This window comes from Poecilia latipinna, unplaced genomic scaffold (genome assembly GCF_001443285.1).
Source record: "Poecilia latipinna isolate Pla-1442-1.1 unplaced genomic scaffold, P_latipinna-1.0 Scaffold2240, whole genome shotgun sequence".
Taxonomy (NCBI): Eukaryota; Metazoa; Chordata; class Actinopteri; order Cyprinodontiformes; family Poeciliidae; genus Poecilia; species Poecilia latipinna.
In genome coordinates this window covers 12,558-30,785 of record NW_015114856.1, presented here as the reverse complement: position 1 = coordinate 30,785, position 18,228 = coordinate 12,558, and the positions used below count along the sequence as shown (strand labels likewise).

Sequence of the window (18,228 nt, the reverse complement as noted above, 5' to 3'; positions counted from 1 at the left end):
CCACAGGACTGCTAATCCACTTCATTTCATCTAACAGATACGATTTCATATTTTTGACTTATTTGTCACATAGAAACAGAATCTGATATTTATTTTCTTTATTTTGTTATTCTTTAACGTGACCTGTCCAGCAGTGTAGCACTCAGTTATTGTCTGAGTGCCAAAGAGAAGCCAAATAGATTTCCTTTCACAAGTGGAGCATTACGGCTTTTGCTATAACGCTCCACTTGCATATATAATAAATTAGAACAAGCGTTCCAACGAGTTTCGTTTGTACTGAAAAGTACCTTTTGAAAACTGACAACCTCTTGGCAGGTATTAAACATAATTTTCATTAAGACCACATTACTGTAACAAAATTGGTGTGATGTAATATTCTAATTTTAAATGGCATGCTATTATTAAGTGTAAGTGGAAAACCACCTTTGTGTAAAATAATGTGTTTCACTTAGTGATCAAGTTCCTGAAATAAACTGAACTTCGAGTTTCCAATAATATTTTAATCTATAAAGTTATAAATTATGGAATTTTTTTTTTACTCGCAATGGCGGAAAGGGGCTTCCATACTTTTTCCACTAAGCATGTTTGGAATCCGGATAGTACGTGAATGCATCACTCCTTTCAAAAGATGTTGAACATTCTTTAAGATTTCATAAATACGTTTCTTTCTAAAAGATAAACAAGTAGCTTAAAAGGTATCTGTTTATTTGTCCTGTCATCTGTTTTATTCGATGGAATTTGATATGAAACGTGAGTTGTTCTTATTGAGCTCAACTTCTCGCGCATGCGCAATCCCCAGCGGAGTGACAGGCACGATGGCTGCAGAAAGTCCTTTGCTGCTGTCTCTGGTGGAGGAATTTGTCTCAGGACTTCAGGACAGCAAGGCAAAAGATACTGCGACAGGTAAGTGAGCCTTGTTCGTACTTTGGTTGATTTAACAGTAAACGAGTCAGCGTGAAAGAAACGCAGGCAGGCTGCAGAGCTGCCCTCTAAGGATGCGCAACACGGCAATGCTACGTTAACTAGCTAACTTAGCACCACAACATCCTGTGTGGTGATACAGCAGCCGCGTGATATAAAACAACTGCGCTTAGAAGCTGCTATATGCTATTATTGTTCAATAAAGCAGCACATCATAAGGAGTTTTATTTTGTGCTGTCACTTGACAATGAGCCGCTGGACGGTTGTGGTTTAACCGCATTTTGCCTGCCCTGCTAACCGTTGCCGCTGGTGTGTTTGTGTCCGCCTGGGGAAAAAAAAAAGCAACATTCTGTCAATGAACCCTCTGAAATTACCTTTGAACCCACCGATGCTGCTTGGTTTTCTGTAGCTGACAATAGATAACATTGTGAGGAAGAGGATAAGTGGCAAGAATTAATAATAGAAATTAATTATGTTCCCACCCGCCCCCTACAATTCTGACTTTAAACAACCACATAAAAAATCACTTCAATCCGACATATTCCTCCAGAAAGTTAGTTCTCCACCTGCGCCACTCACATGGCTGCCATTGAAGCTGGTTGGCTTTTTCCAGTGTCCCAACTCCTCTTCCCTTAGTTTCTTTAACCATGCATGTTTGCTTGGAGTTTACAGCTCAGTACGGTTATTACTGAACTTGTTTTTGTATCTTCAGGTGTCAAAGATGGACAGTTTACCGTCCTGCAGCTGGTGGAGGCACTTGGGTGAGGAGCATCTTCAACAGAAACTACAATCACTCTTTTGTTTTTGTTTGTTTGTTTAGAATCATTCAACCAGTGTTTATTTCCATACATTTTAAAAACTTCTGAAGTAAAAATGTGAATATAGTTGCAACACCTGTAATAGCAACTTTTCACTTTACCTCAGTTTCAGGTAGATGTTTACATACTGCTGATCTGACCAGAACTTGAGCTACAGTGCCAAAAAAAAAAACACTATTCACCCCTCCGAATGTTTTGCACTTTTATTGCTTTTAAAAATCTATCATGATCAACAAAATTTGCTTTTTTGACAAAAAAAAAAGTCAAACTAAGCCTAATTTTGTTGATCAGGATAGATTTTTCTAACAGCAACAAAAGCGTCAAAAAACAACCATGCACTGTGTGAGTTAGAATTGCTCTGAGATGAACAGAATTTCTCCTGTTGCTGCTGCAGGCAGAGCCTGACCAGCTCCCAGCCTCACACTCGGGCCCGAGGGGTCCAGCTGCTCTCTGAGGTCCTCCAGGACAACTATGGGGTGCTAACGGAGAGAGAAGGTACACGCCGTCCGCCTTCACTCCTCCGCTAACGTAGGACAATGAATGAGACTTGGTGGCCATTTTGCTATTAGCCGAAGTGACGAGTTTCCCTCCTCCACAGTCGAACTGCTCCTGGCCTTCTACGAAAACCGCCTGAAGGACCACTATGTCATCACGCCGCCGGTGTTACGAGGGCTGCTGGCGCTGGTGAGTTTCTGCTGGGCGGGTTGACAGCAGCAGCAGCGTCTCAGAAATGAAACGACAAAAGTGTGAAAGGAGTAACCGACTGCTCTGAGTCTGTGTGTGTTTTTTATTTTATTTTCTCTCCAGACTAAATCCAGGAAGCTGCCTCCTGGTTCAGCTGTGTCGATGCTGAGGTCTGTGTTTCAGGATGTTCACGTACAGGTGAGACCTGACACAGTAACCAATTTTACGAGTAGATAAATTGTTCCAAAAGTTATTGCGATAAACGATTTAATATTGTTGTTTTGAGACCATTTCCAAGTAATGTCTATTGTTTATTCAGGAAGATTTTATTTCATCTTCCTGACGCCTGACTGATAACACACAAAAATACTCATACAACACAGCAGACCATTTCAACTTCTCACATATAATATCACAAAGTTACTAGTATACCACATTGTACAGATTTCACATATAAGCCTGGATGTTTAAAAGGTGAGATGTAATAAAAATAAGTCTTCAGTTCTCTTTTAAAAGAAAATGTTCAGGTAATTTATTCCATTATCTCAAAAGATCTTTGTAACAGGATTGACTTATTACAGTTTACAATTACTAAATGCATGTTCGCCTTTTAAAAGACCAATAAATGCTAATTTTGTAAATAACATTGGAATGAAATACATTTTGAATATCCCAAAAAATTAAAAACACAAGCAAAAACAATAAATAAAACGGAAATAAAAACCACACACCATCAAAACTGTTCTAAGAATGGATTATGATTTCTCTGTAAACAAAGTTTTTCTTGCTCATTTTGTTTCATTATGCATTAAGTTGATTAATTGCTAATGGCAACAGATGTACAAATTTTGCATCCAAAGCAAATTTTTTGTATTTTCTCTGGATGAGTACAATTATTCTTCATTGCTCTTTCATTTTGAGCCACAGCAACAAACTGTAACCGCTGTATGTTGCCTGCTGTCCTCATTTGCACAAACCATCTCACTCGTGCGATATCTGACCACACTCTTTCTAGCCTAAGTGGCGTTCTTCTCGCTTTGCTCTTCGAGGCACTTCCTCTTGAATGAAATATGTTTTTGAGCTCAGATGAATCTCGTCTGACTTGTTCTACATCCTGTCTGTGTCGTCCCCTCAGTCTCTGATGCTTGCAGAGAGAGCGTGTGTCTACAACATGCTCATCAACCTCATGGAAAGCAGGGAAGACGGTAAGAGAAAACGTTTTTAAATGAGCTGTTCGATGATCCTTGGAATCCATGATCCATTTTTTTTATGCATGTTTGAACAATTCTTCCCTCTGCTTTTGGATGCTGCGCAGCAGGAAAGAGTTTTACTCTTATTGTTTAACTTTTCATCAGCTGGTATGACGTGTAGCTATGGTAACAAGCTATTGTTTCAGCATCTCAAAAGCTCAAATAATACCTGCTCTTAAGAGTTGAAATGACAAGAGGCTGATTTGCAACAACTGATGATGATGTCATCCAGGATATGTTGCTGTGGAACATCAGCTCTGCTGTTAGCATGTCATGACAGTGACAGTATTTTTGCAGTTTTGCAAAATACACGAATTTCGAAAAATTACCTCATGCTAGCGCGAAAACTTTTAATAGAAAAATCTGTTTTTTCAAAATTTCAGTGTTTCTATCAAATAAATTTATTTTCATAATTCCATTCAGCGCAATTTTATGATCAATGGAATCGCAGCTCGTCACGCGGAAACAGTCTTCAGTCAGAGGCTTCTACAGATGTGTTGAAAGACTGACTGCTACCAGAAATCCCATCTTTGAAGATGCCCTATCTTGTTAATATGCCAATAATTTAGCAGGTGTTGAAAGAAAATGTGTAATATTAGGGAATCATTCAGAGAAATGTCGATTTTTGAGGATGGCATCGTGTAAATGTGCTTCAAGGTGGGGGTCCATTCCAAATTATGAGTTGTTGTTTTTTTTTTCTGTTTGTACCTCTTTCAATGTTCCGCAGAACTGAAAGGTTTGGGTGCAGATTTTGTTTTTGGTTTCGTCCAATCGATGGACGGTGAGAGGGATCCCCGCAACCTTTTATTGGCCTTCCAGATTGCCAGAAACATCGTTCTGCGGGGATACAGCATGGGTAAGAGCAGACAGAGACCAGACATGTCTCCGTTGTTTCTCTCTGAGCCGTCATGTGACCGTTATGGCTCCCATTATTTTCCGTCTCAGGCAAATTCACCGAGGAGCTGTTCGAAGTGACGTCCTGCTACTTCCCCATAGATTTCTCCCCGGTGAGTTCCTGTTTATGCAGCCGGTTAGAACCTGTGGCCTGTTAGAGAACAGGAGTGTGACAGACTGACACATTAACACAGCTGCAGCACATTAGCAGAGATAGAACTGTTCATAGTGGCCAATTTGATATGAAATAAAGACTGGGAGAGGTTTATAATGCGTCACTGTGTTTGACACTTATTTTTTATTAAATGTTTAGATGCCATTTTTTTGTCAGAATAGGTTTATAGATTTTATTTATTCCTAATTCTAAATTAGCTGCCTATTAGCCCTTGAGTGTTTTATTAAGATATCAACAGATGGAGGAATTACACATCACAGTGCCATTCCAGTCATTTGTTTACAATGACTGGGAATTATAGCATATATTATTTTTTTTTGTCTGAATCAGTCACTAAATAAAGCGACTTTTCAGACAAAAAATGATCAGCATTGGCCAAAACAGGAATCAGTGGCTCAGACTTTTTAAAAATCAGGCTCTTCCAGAAAACCACAATCGGTGCACCCCTAATCCAGAGACTGTGTGATTGTTGAAGGTTGTCAGTCGTTTGTTGATTTCCACGTTCATGTTCTTTTTTTGTATTTAGTGTTGTAGCTTTCGTCTTCTGTCAATGTGGGAGATGGGAGTTGACAGCAAAATTGTCTCAAAAATCAATAATTAAATTGGTCATATGCTGAGTTAAAACGAACTTGATATCATTTGCATGATTGTTTTTCTCATCTCTCTTTTTGTCCTACCAAAAACTGGATTAGTGAAGAAACTTGCGCTGAAGTTTCAAGTTTCTTCATGAAACTTTGCAGGTTCATTTGTCTCAGCTGGCGTCTTTTTTGATGGACAGTTTAGTTTATGTGTATTTCTGCATCCATTTAACTTTTAGTTTTGGTTGTTTTGTTTATTTATTTTTGATATTTCCGCTAGTCCGATAGTTCCGGTATTTAAATTCGTTAGAATTAAAATTTATTTATCTTTGTGAATGCATTCTTGCATTATTATGCCATTCTCATTATATTGCTTGAAAATGGTCTTAAAAGAACAATATTATCATTTGTCACAATAACTGCTGAGACAATTTATCATCCAGCAACATTAGTTATCGTAGCAGGCTGAGTTGGCACATATAAACACTACGACACAATCGAACATAGTTTGGTTGGAGTGCAGTAGTAGTTTCTGTCATTTCTAGAATGTGGCCTCATCAGTTAGCTTCTGTAGTCTCATCATGTCTCTTCCCCCCTGCCCCTCACCATGTCCAGCCACCCAACGACCCCCACGGCATCACCAAAGAGGAACTGATCCAGGCGCTGAGGGCCGTCCTCACCGGGACCCCCAAGTTTGCAGAGGTACAACGCCGTTACCCCATGCACACTGAAATCTATTGCGGAGCCTGAACTGGTTTCTGACTTCCAGTTCCTGTTGCCGCTCATCATCGAGAAGCTGGACTCAGACGTCCAGAGCGCCAAGCTGGACTCGCTGCAGACCCTGGTGAGAAACGCTTCAGAGTCGCGTCCCAGTCAGACGGGGTTTAACGGGACAGTTTAACCGGCGTGTTGTTCCCGCTGCGTTTCAGGCTGCCAGCGTGGGACAGTATGAGCACAGAGACCTGGCTGAGTTCCTGGAGGGACTGTGGAGCTCGCTGCGCAGAGAGGTTCGCTGCAAACACACCCTTTTCTTTTCAACTCTTTCTTCTTCACTGCAAAAACACTAAATCTTACCAAGTATTTTTATTCTGGTTTCTGGACCATATGTGTTATACTTGAAATAAGACAAAACTAACTTTCAAGTAGCTTTTCAGCAAGATATAAGAGCAAGTTTTAAGTCAATAATTCCTTAAAACTGATTAAAAAGTTTTAGTTCCACTGGCAGATTATTTCATTGATAGCAGGACAATTTTCCCATGTTAAAAAAGCAAAAATCTGCCAGTGGAACTAACACTTTTTTTTATCGATTTTAAGGAATTCTTGACATAAAACAAGCTCCATTAACTTTCTGAAAAGTTACTTGAAAGTTAGTTTGTTTTATTTCAAGTATGATAAGATATTTGCGCTAGAAACCAAACCAAAAGTATTTGGTAAGATTTTGTATTTTTTGCTGTGTTAAGTTGTGTTTCACTTCAGCTTTAGGATGTAAAGCCATTTTTTGGGCTGAGTTTTAACTTCATGTTTTCCATGAGCTCAACCTAATGCATGTGTGTGCTTTTTTTTGTTAGTTTGTTTTTTTTTAAACCATAATATCTGGTTGCCTTGCTGCAGGTGTTTCAGACATCCAGTGAGAAAATCGAGGCAGCAGGCCTCGCTGCCGTCACCGCACTCACTTCCTGTCTGTCTCGCTCTGTTCTCAACTCTGACTTTGAAGACTCCCTAAGCTCCTTCCTGGATCTGGTGCTCAGAGGTGAGCTACATATTCACAATGAAGATCTAAAGGGGGAAAATAAAAAGCATGACTGGCAGAAAGCATAAATAAAAGGTCGTTAGGGAAGCCGGTGAGTTATAGATATGAACAAAAGGAAGGCTTTTTTAAGATGTGCAACATTGCAAACATTGCTATTTATTCTTATTTTACTGAGATTTTAGAATTTGAAGTAAGGCTGGATGATATGGATGAAAAACGCTTCATGATATAAGCGCTTAATATCAGTTTATCTATAATTATTGATTCATTTTTTTGTTTTAAATATCTGAAATACTGCCAAACTGGTAGCATTAGAAACTGCTGCTGTGCAAGTTACTCAGCAGGTTGTTGCTAGGTAACTAAAGAGAGGTTGAGTGGCTAAAGTCTTTCCTCTGTCTACATCCCAGAATGCTGTGCGGTTCTGGATCAGAGTTCAGTGAAATCACTGAAAATGATTTATCAATATTGATCACGTGTCTCATTGTAATAAATATTGTTATTGATTTATTGCTCAGCCATAAGAAAAACCAAAGCAAATTGTTCATTTTTGTGTGGGGGGGAGGAAAAAAACGCCCCATTTCCAGGATTCCCACAGCGAAACACGGTGGTGGCAGCATTATGCTTTGGGGAAGCTGGTTGGATTTGATGTAAGGAAGGATGGACCTAAACAAAGAGCAAAACTGATAGAAAATCAATTGGTGAATTATGTTCAAGGTTATGGTGGTAATATGACAAAATGTTGACAGTTTTAAGGGGTGTGAATACTTCTGTGAGGCGTCTTGTCTGTTTTTGATTTGAAAAAAGGTTTTTTTATTTTTTTATTTATTTATTTATTTTATTTTTCAGACTGCAAGCACCATCTGTTTGAGCCCGACTTGAAGCTGGTGTGGCCCAGCACTAAGCTACTCCAGGCCGCTTGCAGCGCCTCCTACAGGGCGGCCCACAGCATTACAAGTGCTGTCGTGCCCCCTCTAGTGGAGCAGTATAACAGCAGAACGCAGGTTAGTTTTTTCTATAAAAGTGAAATGAAGGTTTTGTTGTCATGGTGACATCGTGTTAATCCAGGTGTTTCTCTGCAGTGTTCCCACAGGCGGACGCTGCTGGAGGTGGCACAACGTTTCATCCAGTCAACTGCTTCATCTCAGTCTGTAGATCATGGTGAGGAAAGAGTTTCCCTTACTGCTGTAGTTCAACTTTTTTGGTAACTTTGGAGAAGATTTGTCCAAAAATACTTAAAATGTTTTGGAGGCTTGGTGACCCCGAGAAAACCCCATGTTCAATAGGAAGGGGTCCTATTTTATTAAAAATGTCACAAGTTTCAAAAAGCTTTTCAGCTCGTTAAGTCAAAGCAGAGTTTGGCTAACATGATAGTAGAACAGAAAGCAGCGTTTTCCTGCCATGCTTTCACAATCTCACTTTAATTTCTGCTTTCACTGCAGAACACAAGCTTAGTTGAGTAGTTTTTTTTTCTTTCTTTTAGACATTTTTTGTTTTACAGGCCACCCATTTCTGATCTCTGACGTCTAAAACAATAAGAGGCGCTGATACAGATTTAATCAGATTCTGAGTTTCCTTTAAGAACTGCAATAAAAGAAGACATAGGAACACAAGGGCTAATATTTATTTGCTGCCTTTCTGTCATCGGTGGTCATTAATTATTTACATTAGGAGCAGAGGAGATGTCACACTGTGCGAGAGATGAGTCTCTAACTGCATTTTCATTACAAATGTGCGCAAAACTAAGTCGATATTCTGCTAATGTTGAAAAAACACTATTTTGCAATTGTGGTGTTTCTCTTAAATAAATACAGTTTATGCAATAAATGCATGATTAAATTTGTTCATGCGATAAGTCTGTAAAAAATATGATCCTCCGACCGCTTCCTGCCGTCTTCTTTGTGGTTTGTGGCAGCGGCAACATCCGGTTGTTGACATTGTGACGCGATAAAAAGTGTTTCGATTGCAGTTTTGTGAAATAAACCAATATTAATACGGCCAAAAAAAAAAACACCTAATCCTAGCGCCCAAACTTTTTTTACCCAAAAATGAGAGTTTTTCAAACTTGCCGTGTTTCCATGTTGCAAATTTATGTTTGTTATCTCAATTTTCTTTTTTCATTCTCTGGCTATTGAAAACTACAGCTACACAGATGCTGTAAATCTGCTTCCTCTGGTGACCGTCTGCTCTCTGTCTCTCCAGATGAGAGCTTGTTTTCTGCATATAAAGACTCCCTGTGCAGCTTGGTGTTCTCAGCTCTATCTGAAAGTAACTCCAGTCTGCAGATCACCGCCGCCTCAGTGCTCACCTCTCTGGCCCAACAACCAGGTGAGCAGCACACCAAACCCCACTCTGCCCCCGTTGATCCGGTCAGGTCAGGAACGTCTAGAGGCGCTGAAACGCTCGTCTCCCCCCAGGTCTGCTGCTGGACTCTGACATCGAGCTCGCCGTGGACCACCTGACCAGGCTGCTGCTGACGGATGAGGATGAGAGAGTCAGGTCGGCTCCTGTTGCTCTGCCTCTCACTTTTGTGAATCCAGTTTGTAACGGTTCTGTTTCCTCTGTGCGGTCAGTGTGGCTGTGGTGGAGTGCGCCGGAGCTTTGGCCGAGCAGCACCCTGCTGCCTTCGTCACCAAACTGATCCCAACGCTGAAGAAGGAGATGTTTTCTGGTGAGCAGATGGAAGGAGGACTGAAACGATTAATTGATTACTGAAATAATTGTCAACTAATTTAGAAATTAACTGGATTAGACAGACTAAAAAAAGCCATTTGGTGAAAGAACAACACACTTTGGGCAGTAATTAAGCCAAAACAGTATAAAAAATATATACATTTCACATAAAGTCTTCCATTAGGCACCTTTTGTTATCCAATTATTAATCAGTTAATTCAAATAATAGCCAACAGATCATCTTTACACAGCATTGACATAAAACCAAGCAGCCAGGGATGAGGTCTTCACGTTTTTTAGCTGCAGATGCATCCATTGCTACAAATGATCAATCGTTTACTAATGTATTGCTACCTTGTTAAATTTTAGGCAATAAAATATTTATGTTCTTATTAAGAAAGGAATTTAAATGTTTTATTTGTGTTTTTTAAATGTTTTTCTAAGACCGCATTTAAAAAGCCTCAAGTGCTTGAATAAAAAAATCTGCAGAATGTTCAGACTTTTATTTATTTGATTGTCAATTTAATGACTATACTTTATTAATTTTAGAGGGAAAATAATAATCATTTGCAGCCCCAGATGGAAATATTCTGTTTGAAATCTGATAGTTTTGCGTTTAGAACAAATTTCTTTTTCCTTTTAAATTTAGACCAAAGAGAGTCGTCCGAGCTGCGTTCCCATCATGCAGTGCGTCAGCGATGCTTGTCCGCGCTAGCCGCGGTGTCCGTCCGGGCCAGCGTCGTCATGGAGAGCACACCCGTCCTCCTGGACGTCCTCTGCTCGGCGCACACAGGTGATCCTCCTTCCACCGACTCTTTTCTGGAGTTGGGAAGCGATTGAAACGCTGACGACATCGTTTCTTTTCTTTTTTTTTATCCAGATCCCGATCGTTTCTGCGTGGACGAGGTGGTGCGCGCCTGCCTGAGCCTGCAGAGGATAGCGGAGCGGGTCCAGGACGGCGAGGACACGAGCCGATGCTTTCATGACATCATCGTCCCTCGGCTGTTGTCTCTGGCGCTCCAAGCTGCACTGCAAAGTGAGGGGCGGAGTTTCATCAACAGAAAACTCTGAGGCGCCGTGATGAAACAGAAATAATTAGTGTGTTTTACAGGCGACGGGTCATCGGGTCGTTATAGTCCGCTGGTGGAGGAGGAGGTCCTTTCTGCCATGGTTCCTGTTATCAGCACCGCCTGCTCCCGCCTGCAAACGTTAGCATAAATACAATAAATTATCAAAAAAAATCTTCATTTAGAAAAATCTGAAACCTGTGACTTAAAAGGGCAGTTTTATGTAAAATTCACTTTTTTGAGCTTTATATCATCTGATAATGTTACTCTCTAATCAAAACATACCTGGAGTGTTGCTTTGATTTTTTTCATGAATCTGTGAGAAATCCTTTCCATGGCAACCATTCAGCTGTGCAAGATGCCTGGGTGGACCTAGCCCCGCCTCCTGCAGTTACTAAGCTTCTGAGCTTTTCCTACTGAAGCATCCATTCAGCTCCTTCAGACTAGCCAGCAGCAATTAGCAAACATCTGGTGGTAAAAATGTGGTCAGTAGAAGAACCATGTTGTGATGACTTCTTGAAGGCAGAGTTTCAGAAAGAGCAGGAGCTTCTTAAAGATACAAAGGCCCAATTTTATGGCATTAAATTACAAATTCAAATTTCTTTTAAGTCATATAAATATATACAGTATTTTTATAACAACTGAAGTTAAAGCAGTTACTTGATAGTGTTACAAAATGCCACTATGTGCCTAGAAAATGCAAAATGCTGCCTCTTTAAATTTATTTTACTGCTGATTGTTGCTTTCCCTCATCAGTTTGATGCCTCTGTTCTGATGTCGGTGGGTTTTCATGTGGTTTCCTGTCGGGGTGTTTCCGTGTCACCAGGTTTGCAGAACAGACGGCCTCCAGGGCCGTGTCGCTCTTCCTGGACGGTGACGTCTCGTTTCTGCCCGACAACTCCTTCCCACCGCGCGTCCAGCTGCTCCAGGTAAAAGTGTTTCAGACAAATAAAACAGTTTCCCAAAGCACGATGCTGCCACTCACTGAGTTCACAGCAGCCAGTTGGTGAACTTTGTTTATACCACCGAGTAGATTTGGTTACAGCGAAGTGTGTCAGCATTCTTGCCAAACAGGAAACTTGACATAGACACACAATAAATAGAAAAGCAACATGACTTAAAGTGAAACTTTTAATCAGTATTGAAACTATGCGAATTTGAATTGTGGAAACTTGTGGGAACAGTTTTACATTTCAAATGTCTAGACGGGAGCCTGTATGGATGGGATGATCGAGGGGCTGCACTAACTAGTCAACTATTTCGCCATACAGCTATTTAAAATGACTTTTTTAAAATATCTTCAATGAATGAAACATTATTTTCCATTAAAAAAACAAAACACTCCACTCAGCATGCAGCATTTGAAGAAAACAATCAAGCTAGTTGCACTTTTTGAAAAATCAATATGGACCAAAACACCATTCCCACAGCATGACTCTGCCACCACCTTGTTTAATCATAAGGATGGTATGTTCAGTTTAAATCAGAATGTAGGCATTCTAAATTAGGTGACTAAATTTACTAATTAAGTCATTTAGTAAGTGTAATCAGCTGTATTTTGTGTTATCTGAGTAAAATCAGCATAATTTATAACACATTTTTGTTCAATTAATTTTATGTTTCTTTAGACTGTTGCGCTGCGTTGCATTGGTTCTTAGCATTAAATTCCTTTAAAATATGTTTAGATTTCTTATGTATAGATTTTCTTAAGCCATAAGAATACTTTATCATCTCTCTACCTGACTGGAAACATTGGAGTTTTTTTTTTTAATCTCTGCATTATGTTTGAAGTGTGTATTATTATTTTCCCCTTGCAGCAGCAGCAGGAGGAGGATTCATCCTGGCGTCAGACCCAGTTGGTGTGTTTGCTCATGGCATGTGTGTGTTCGTTACCTCACAGTGTGAGTCTCAACCCAAACTTTGTTTCTGAATTTTACTAAAAAAAAAAAAAAACAACCCTTGTGAAGCTGAAAGTGCTGCGTGTGCCCTGCAGGTGGCGCTACCCCAGGAGGAGCGGCTGCTGTTGGAGCTGGAGGAGCTGAGCTGCAGCTGCAGACACCCACTCTCCTACACATCGGCTGCCAAGTGCTTCGCCGGCCTGGTCAACAAGAAGCCACAGGGTGCGTCTGAGCATCAGGTTTTTGTCTGAAACAATTAGCCTGTGATGATGTTGTTGATGATGATGTTCTGTCTGCAGGGCCTTCTCTTGACAGTTTAATTCAGGGCGTGATAAAGCGAGTGAGCGGTGAGCTGGACCGACCCTCCTCCCCTCTGCGCACTCAGGCCTTCACACTTCTGGTCTGGGTGAGAATCGCTCAGCTGCAACCTTTCATTTTCTCATTTTGAATTTCTATCTCAGACTATTCACACTTTCCTTAAAAAGCCTTAAACTCAAACATCTAAAATTAAGACCTTTGAACATCTTAAATTTATTAAAGAAAATGTAAGTCGGCCTTAAATATGTCAGTCACAGGACGTAAATTGCATTATGGCTATGTAGGTTTTCTCTTACTGGACTTTTGCATCAGGCAAAAGTTTGAGTAGCACACAGACATCATCACTGCATTAAGGCTGCTCTTAACAAGGTGCTAATGCTTGTTGGCTAGCTGGCTAGTGTTTTGCATTTATTGAATTCAGATTTATTCATGTCTCAAATGGGCAACTAATGTTACAGCAGGTATAAAAACTAAACGACAAAGTATCAGAAGTTAAAAAATAAAAAAGAATAAAACATCCCAAAAAGACATCAAATCTAAATCAAAAAGTTCAAATTGAACAGCAGTTGAGTGAACGACGTCCACAAAAAAGGGAGCTAACTAAGTAGCTTTTTGCTACGTTTTTTTGCTAGCCATCTTTGCAAAAAAAGATGGTTAGCTAGCTCTTTGCGTCTACTATTTAAATAAATAAATTTATCAGCAATTGTCTGGACGATATTCGCAAAAAAGATGCAAAAAAAGCTAGCTAGTTTTTTTGCAGTTGACTGGACAGGATTCGTCTTCACCTTTGGCCTTGATCTGGTGAAGCCTTTCAGAAACCCTGCATAAAGATCACACTGTTTTTTTTTCTACTGAAATCATGTTCAGGTTGCCAAGGCTCTGCTGCTGCGATACCACCCTTTATTCTCGGCGCTAACCGACAAGGTGAGACCACTGTGAGATGTGAGCTGTGAGTTAAAAACTAAAGTTCTAAGTTCTGAGGAACCTGACCCGCTCTGTGCAGCTCTTCTCTCTGCTCGACGACGCTCTCCTCGGCCCAATGGCTGCTGACAGCTTCTCGCTACTGATGAGCGACTCGGCCGACATCCTGAACCGCGGTTGCCACGCCGACGTCCGCATCATGTATCGGCAGCGCTTCTTCAGCGAGAATTCTGCCAAGTTGGTGGAGGGCTTCAACGCTGCACCACAAGGTTAGAGACACTTAAACACATTGACACTCATCAGCAGCACTGATCTCACCTAAGTTACTCTTGTTGGTTGCAACACACAACTTGAAAACAAGACCGAGATAGTAAGATGGCACTATGAGGCTGGAAAACATAGTAGTGCCCCTTTAAATTATGAACATTGTGTGTAATCTTGCTTGTGTATGTAAACTTGTGACCGTATGTTGTTGTTTTTTTAACTGGAATGTGTTTTTTTGGTTTCCTCTCTGGTCTTTTTGCTGCCTAACAGAAAAGAAGGCCAACTACCTGAAGGCTCTGTCCAACATCGTCAACAAGCTGCCGAAGCAGGTCCAGGTGTCTGAGCTGCCAGCTGTAAGGGCCACACGTTTCCTCTCTGGAAAACAGACCAGTTATCTGGCGTACCGATCGGTGTGACGTGTTTTTGTCCAGCTCCTGTCTCTGCTGCTGGAGGCCTTGACGTGTCCCGACGAGGGCGTCCAGCTGTCCACTCTGTCCTGCCTGCAGCCCGTCCTCATAAATCCCCCGCAGGTCCTGATCCAGCAGCTGGAGGCGCTGGTCAGCCGGCTGCTGGCCCTCATCGGCAGTCCAGCCATGGTGAGGCTCTGCTTCCTGTCCTGACAGCATCAGAAGGAGAGTGATGCTGTTTGCTTTACTAAAATATGAGGATTACATCAACAAATGACTGAAGTGTTTTCATTTGTTTATTTATTTTATGTTTTGTTTCTTTCCTTCCCAGAAAATCCGCATGGCCTCCATACGATGTGTTCTCGCTCTCTCCTGTTTCCCGGCTCACGAGGTAACAAACGCTGTGGACCTGTTCCTGTTTAAGACCAACAGATTCATTATATTTAGACTTTATATTGTTATATAGATTCATTTAGATCATAAAACAGGGGAGGGAAATTATGTTAGTCTTTTTGGGAAATAGTGAAGCAATCATAGATCTTAACTCTGAAAGAGAGGTCACTTTCTCTTCATTAGTTCAATTTTTTCCTTCCTGACTTTGTTTGTTTTTCTTATTTATTCCTCTTTTCTTACTCAGTTTATTCCTTTTGTTCTGTTTTTTTTTCTTTGTGACTTTATTCCTAGTCCTGTTATCAAACTCATCCATCCTTTAGCTTTTACAGTTTTTGTATTTAAATCCAGACTTCAGTAGAAATATCTGCTCTTCACAACGAATTTTTGGATTTATACTTTTAAATAAAACAGAGGGCTGATAGATGATCTTCTGAGTGTGTAAAAAAATTTAAATTCAGACACAAAATCCTGGCAGGCAGCATGTTGTCAGCTGTACGTCCTACTATATAAACCGTGTGTGTGTGTGTGTGTGTGTGTGTGTGTGTGTGTGTGTGGAGGTGTTGCCGTTCCGGTCGCGAGTTCTGCGAGCGTTGGCTCCGCCCCTGGACGACAGGAAGCGGCTGGTGAGGAGAGAGGCGGTCCAGGCCAGAGCAGAGTGGTGAGGTCACATTGTTTCAATCTGAACCAGCTCATTTCAAAAACTTCATTTGTTTCCATCGACTCATCCTGCTCAGAAAGTTTCATCAGTTTGTAACTGAATTCATCTTGATTTTGCGTTCCCACTGCAAAACCCCCAAATCTAACAAAACTAACTTAAGTAACTTTTCAGCAACTATAGGAACTTATTTAAGTCAATAATTTTTGAATATGGATAAAAGAAAACCAAAAATGTAATGGAGAAACACTGGTGGATTTTTTTCACTTACAGTGAGACATTTTTCCTTTTTTAAGTGAAAAAAAATCATCCAGTTATCTATATTCAAGAATAACATATTTAAAAGAAGCTTTTTTTTATTTCACTAAAAAGACACTTTTAAATGTCTTTTATTTAAGTGAACTAAAAATATTTTCACTAGAAACTCTCATGATAATATTTCGTATCTTTGCAGTCCAAGTCTTTGATTTTGTTACATTTCCCTGCAGGTTCCTGTTAGGAAGCCCTGGTGGAAGGTGATCTCTGTCTGTCCGTAAAACCTCCAGGACCAAGTAGCAGAGCGCTCTGCCTCCCTTCTCCTCCTCCATTCAGAAAAGTGTTTGCTTCAGCAGTCTGACTGCACACACACACCCACACACACACACACACACAACGTGGTGAAGCGTTTCATGGATCTGTGATTGCCAGGAGCCGTGCAGCAAGTCACAGACGCTGCCGACTGAATTTTATAAATCATATCATAAGCCAGACAACACAGTTGTTTTTGTTTTTTTTTCTTTTTTGGAAAAAAAGTCATGAAGCTGAAGACATTTTGTTCAGTGCTTCACTGTTAAACATGGCCGGTTGTTAATACAAACCTTTTTATTACTATTATTATTATTATTTTATTAACTAAAAAGCAATAAAGCAGTTTGAGTTTCAGTGATCCGTAGATTCCTTCTTTTCGGTATTTTCAGCTCATGTCGGCTGAAAAGCTTCAGAGTTGAACTTTATTTAAGCCCTGTGCAGCTCCGGACCTCACACTGACAGCCTGCGCCGTTGCTCTGAATGTTTAGGACGTTTGAACGGATTCCGTATGAATCCTCTGACACGTAAATGGAGATTGTTTTACTTCTTAAGCGTTTTGTGTGGACTCACGCTGGAAGTGTTATTGGTTTGCCTTGTTTTCTGTCGATATTTAAATGTGGTTGTTGTGTGATGGTTGCCGTCGAGTCGGTGAGAATGTTTGGACCTCAAAAAGTTCTGCCAAGGAAACGGTGCCTCGCAAAAGTGTTCACACCCGTCGGACTTTTCCACATTTTTTTCTCCTTAGTCAGACTTTAATGATTTTTTTTTTTTGTTAGAGCAACAAAAAATTATTGCATTATTTTGAAATCAAAAGAAATGAAGTTTTCAACTTTCTCAACAGTCAAGTTAGCTTTAGCTTGCTTTACTGTACTCTTACCACAGATTCTCATTTACATGGCTGGTTCTAGAGGGGGGGTTAGGTGGGGTCAGTTCCCTGGCAGCACTGGATCTGGACTTTGTACTGAAGATATTATACTGATTAATTTTCTTATGGTGATATGTGCTGACATAGAGACTGTAACTAATTGTTTCCTTTGACCAGTTTTATTTTTTTCTCTTCACAGTTTTTCCTTTTTAATAAATTAAAAATTATAAATGTATTTCTGCCACTTTGAAACAGCATCAGGTGTCTGAAACCTGCAGTTCAAGAGCTTATTGGTCCCACCAGGTTTTCATAAAAAAATTTTCTTTTTTTTTTTTGTGGTCAAAATGACTTGTTTTTGGTGCTAATTTACAATGAAAAGCAGCGTCATGAGTAAGGCTAATGCAGCAGAAGAAATAGAGCCATCTGCAGGTGTGAGTTAGCAATCACTTAAACTCAATGTTTTTGACCGTTTTTGCGAAAAATGTGCATTGAATTCACATTGAATGCAGACTGTTTTGCATTTGAGCAAAACAGTCAAGACTTTTCAGATATGCATTTGTTCTGGCTCCCCGCCCTGGCCCTCTGGTAAATATCGTCTAGAACCCTTCAATGTGGACTTTGGCTGGGCCATTTTCCGTTTTGTCGTGTAAAACCTTAAGTTACTAAGACTGCCACGTTAGGAACATTGTTGGATATGAAAAATGTTGACTATGCTGGACTTTTTTTTGATTACATAAAGTATTTCATTGTTACAGTGGCATGGGCATTAGCCCCGCCCACTCAGCGTCTCAGTTGCGTCATGTGAAGGGTTAGCCTCAATAACATGGATCAGCTTTGATCTGAACAGCTACATCGAATTTCCATTGTTAATAATTTAGCTTCATATTGTCCTGTGTTGTTGCTCTTCTGCGTTTTTGTTTTTTTTTGTGGGGTCCGATTGACTCCGACGGCGAGACGAGAGGGTTAGTTTGTGAATACTTCTGCGAAGCACTGTAGACAATGACTAATGTCTAACTTTGTTTTATTAAAACTTTTCTTTGTAAATTGACCGTATGTCTGTTTTATTTATCATCCAAACATGGAGACAATCGATAGCAGAAGATAACAAAACTTGTTTTATTTAAAAAAAAAAA

The 18,228-nt window shown here is 40.3% G+C and overlaps 1 protein-coding gene across 2 annotated transcripts; it reads left to right on the top strand.

Annotated features, from left to right (window-relative positions):
- The first annotated feature begins 777 nt into the window (after window positions 1-777).
- mms19 (MMS19 homolog, cytosolic iron-sulfur assembly component) lies at window positions 778-18,143 on the top strand. Of its 2 annotated transcripts, none has more exons than XM_015018162.1 (31): window positions 778-903; window positions 1,634-1,682; window positions 2,134-2,234; window positions 2,338-2,423; window positions 2,547-2,621; window positions 3,559-3,628; window positions 4,401-4,529; window positions 4,619-4,680; window positions 5,936-6,022; window positions 6,090-6,164; window positions 6,250-6,327; window positions 6,932-7,070; window positions 7,917-8,071; window positions 8,150-8,228; window positions 9,270-9,395; window positions 9,485-9,566; window positions 9,641-9,738; window positions 10,390-10,533; window positions 10,621-10,776; window positions 10,852-10,948; window positions 11,634-11,736; window positions 12,625-12,708; window positions 12,801-12,927; window positions 13,005-13,111; window positions 13,891-13,947; window positions 14,027-14,213; window positions 14,479-14,561; window positions 14,640-14,804; window positions 14,947-15,006; window positions 15,566-15,666; window positions 16,152-18,143. In XM_015018162.1, exons 1-31 carry the CDS (start codon window positions 816-818, stop codon window positions 16,180-16,182), a joined length of 3,081 nt encoding a protein of 1,026 aa, XP_014873648.1. In that variant the 5' UTR covers window positions 778-815; the 3' UTR covers window positions 16,183-18,143. The 2 variants fall into 2 exon arrangements, with proteins under 2 accessions (XP_014873648.1, XP_014873647.1); XM_015018161.1 differs by having other exon boundaries at window positions 12,622-12,708.
- Window positions 18,144-18,228: the final 85 nt, after the last annotated feature.

Excerpts from the sequence above, each read along its gene's own strand:
- mms19 (XM_015018161.1), top strand. The coding sequence starts at position 816 with ATGGCTGCAGAAAGTCCTTTGCTGCTGTCTCTGGTGGAGGAATTTGTC. Across the intron at positions 10,777-10,851 it reads GCTCCAAGCTGCACTGCAAA|GCGACGGGTCATCGGGTCGT; the intron begins GTGAGGGGCGGA and ends TGTGTTTTACAG. Across the intron at positions 14,805-14,946 it reads TCATCGGCAGTCCAGCCATG|AAAATCCGCATGGCCTCCAT; the intron begins GTGAGGCTCTGC and ends TTTCCTTCCCAG.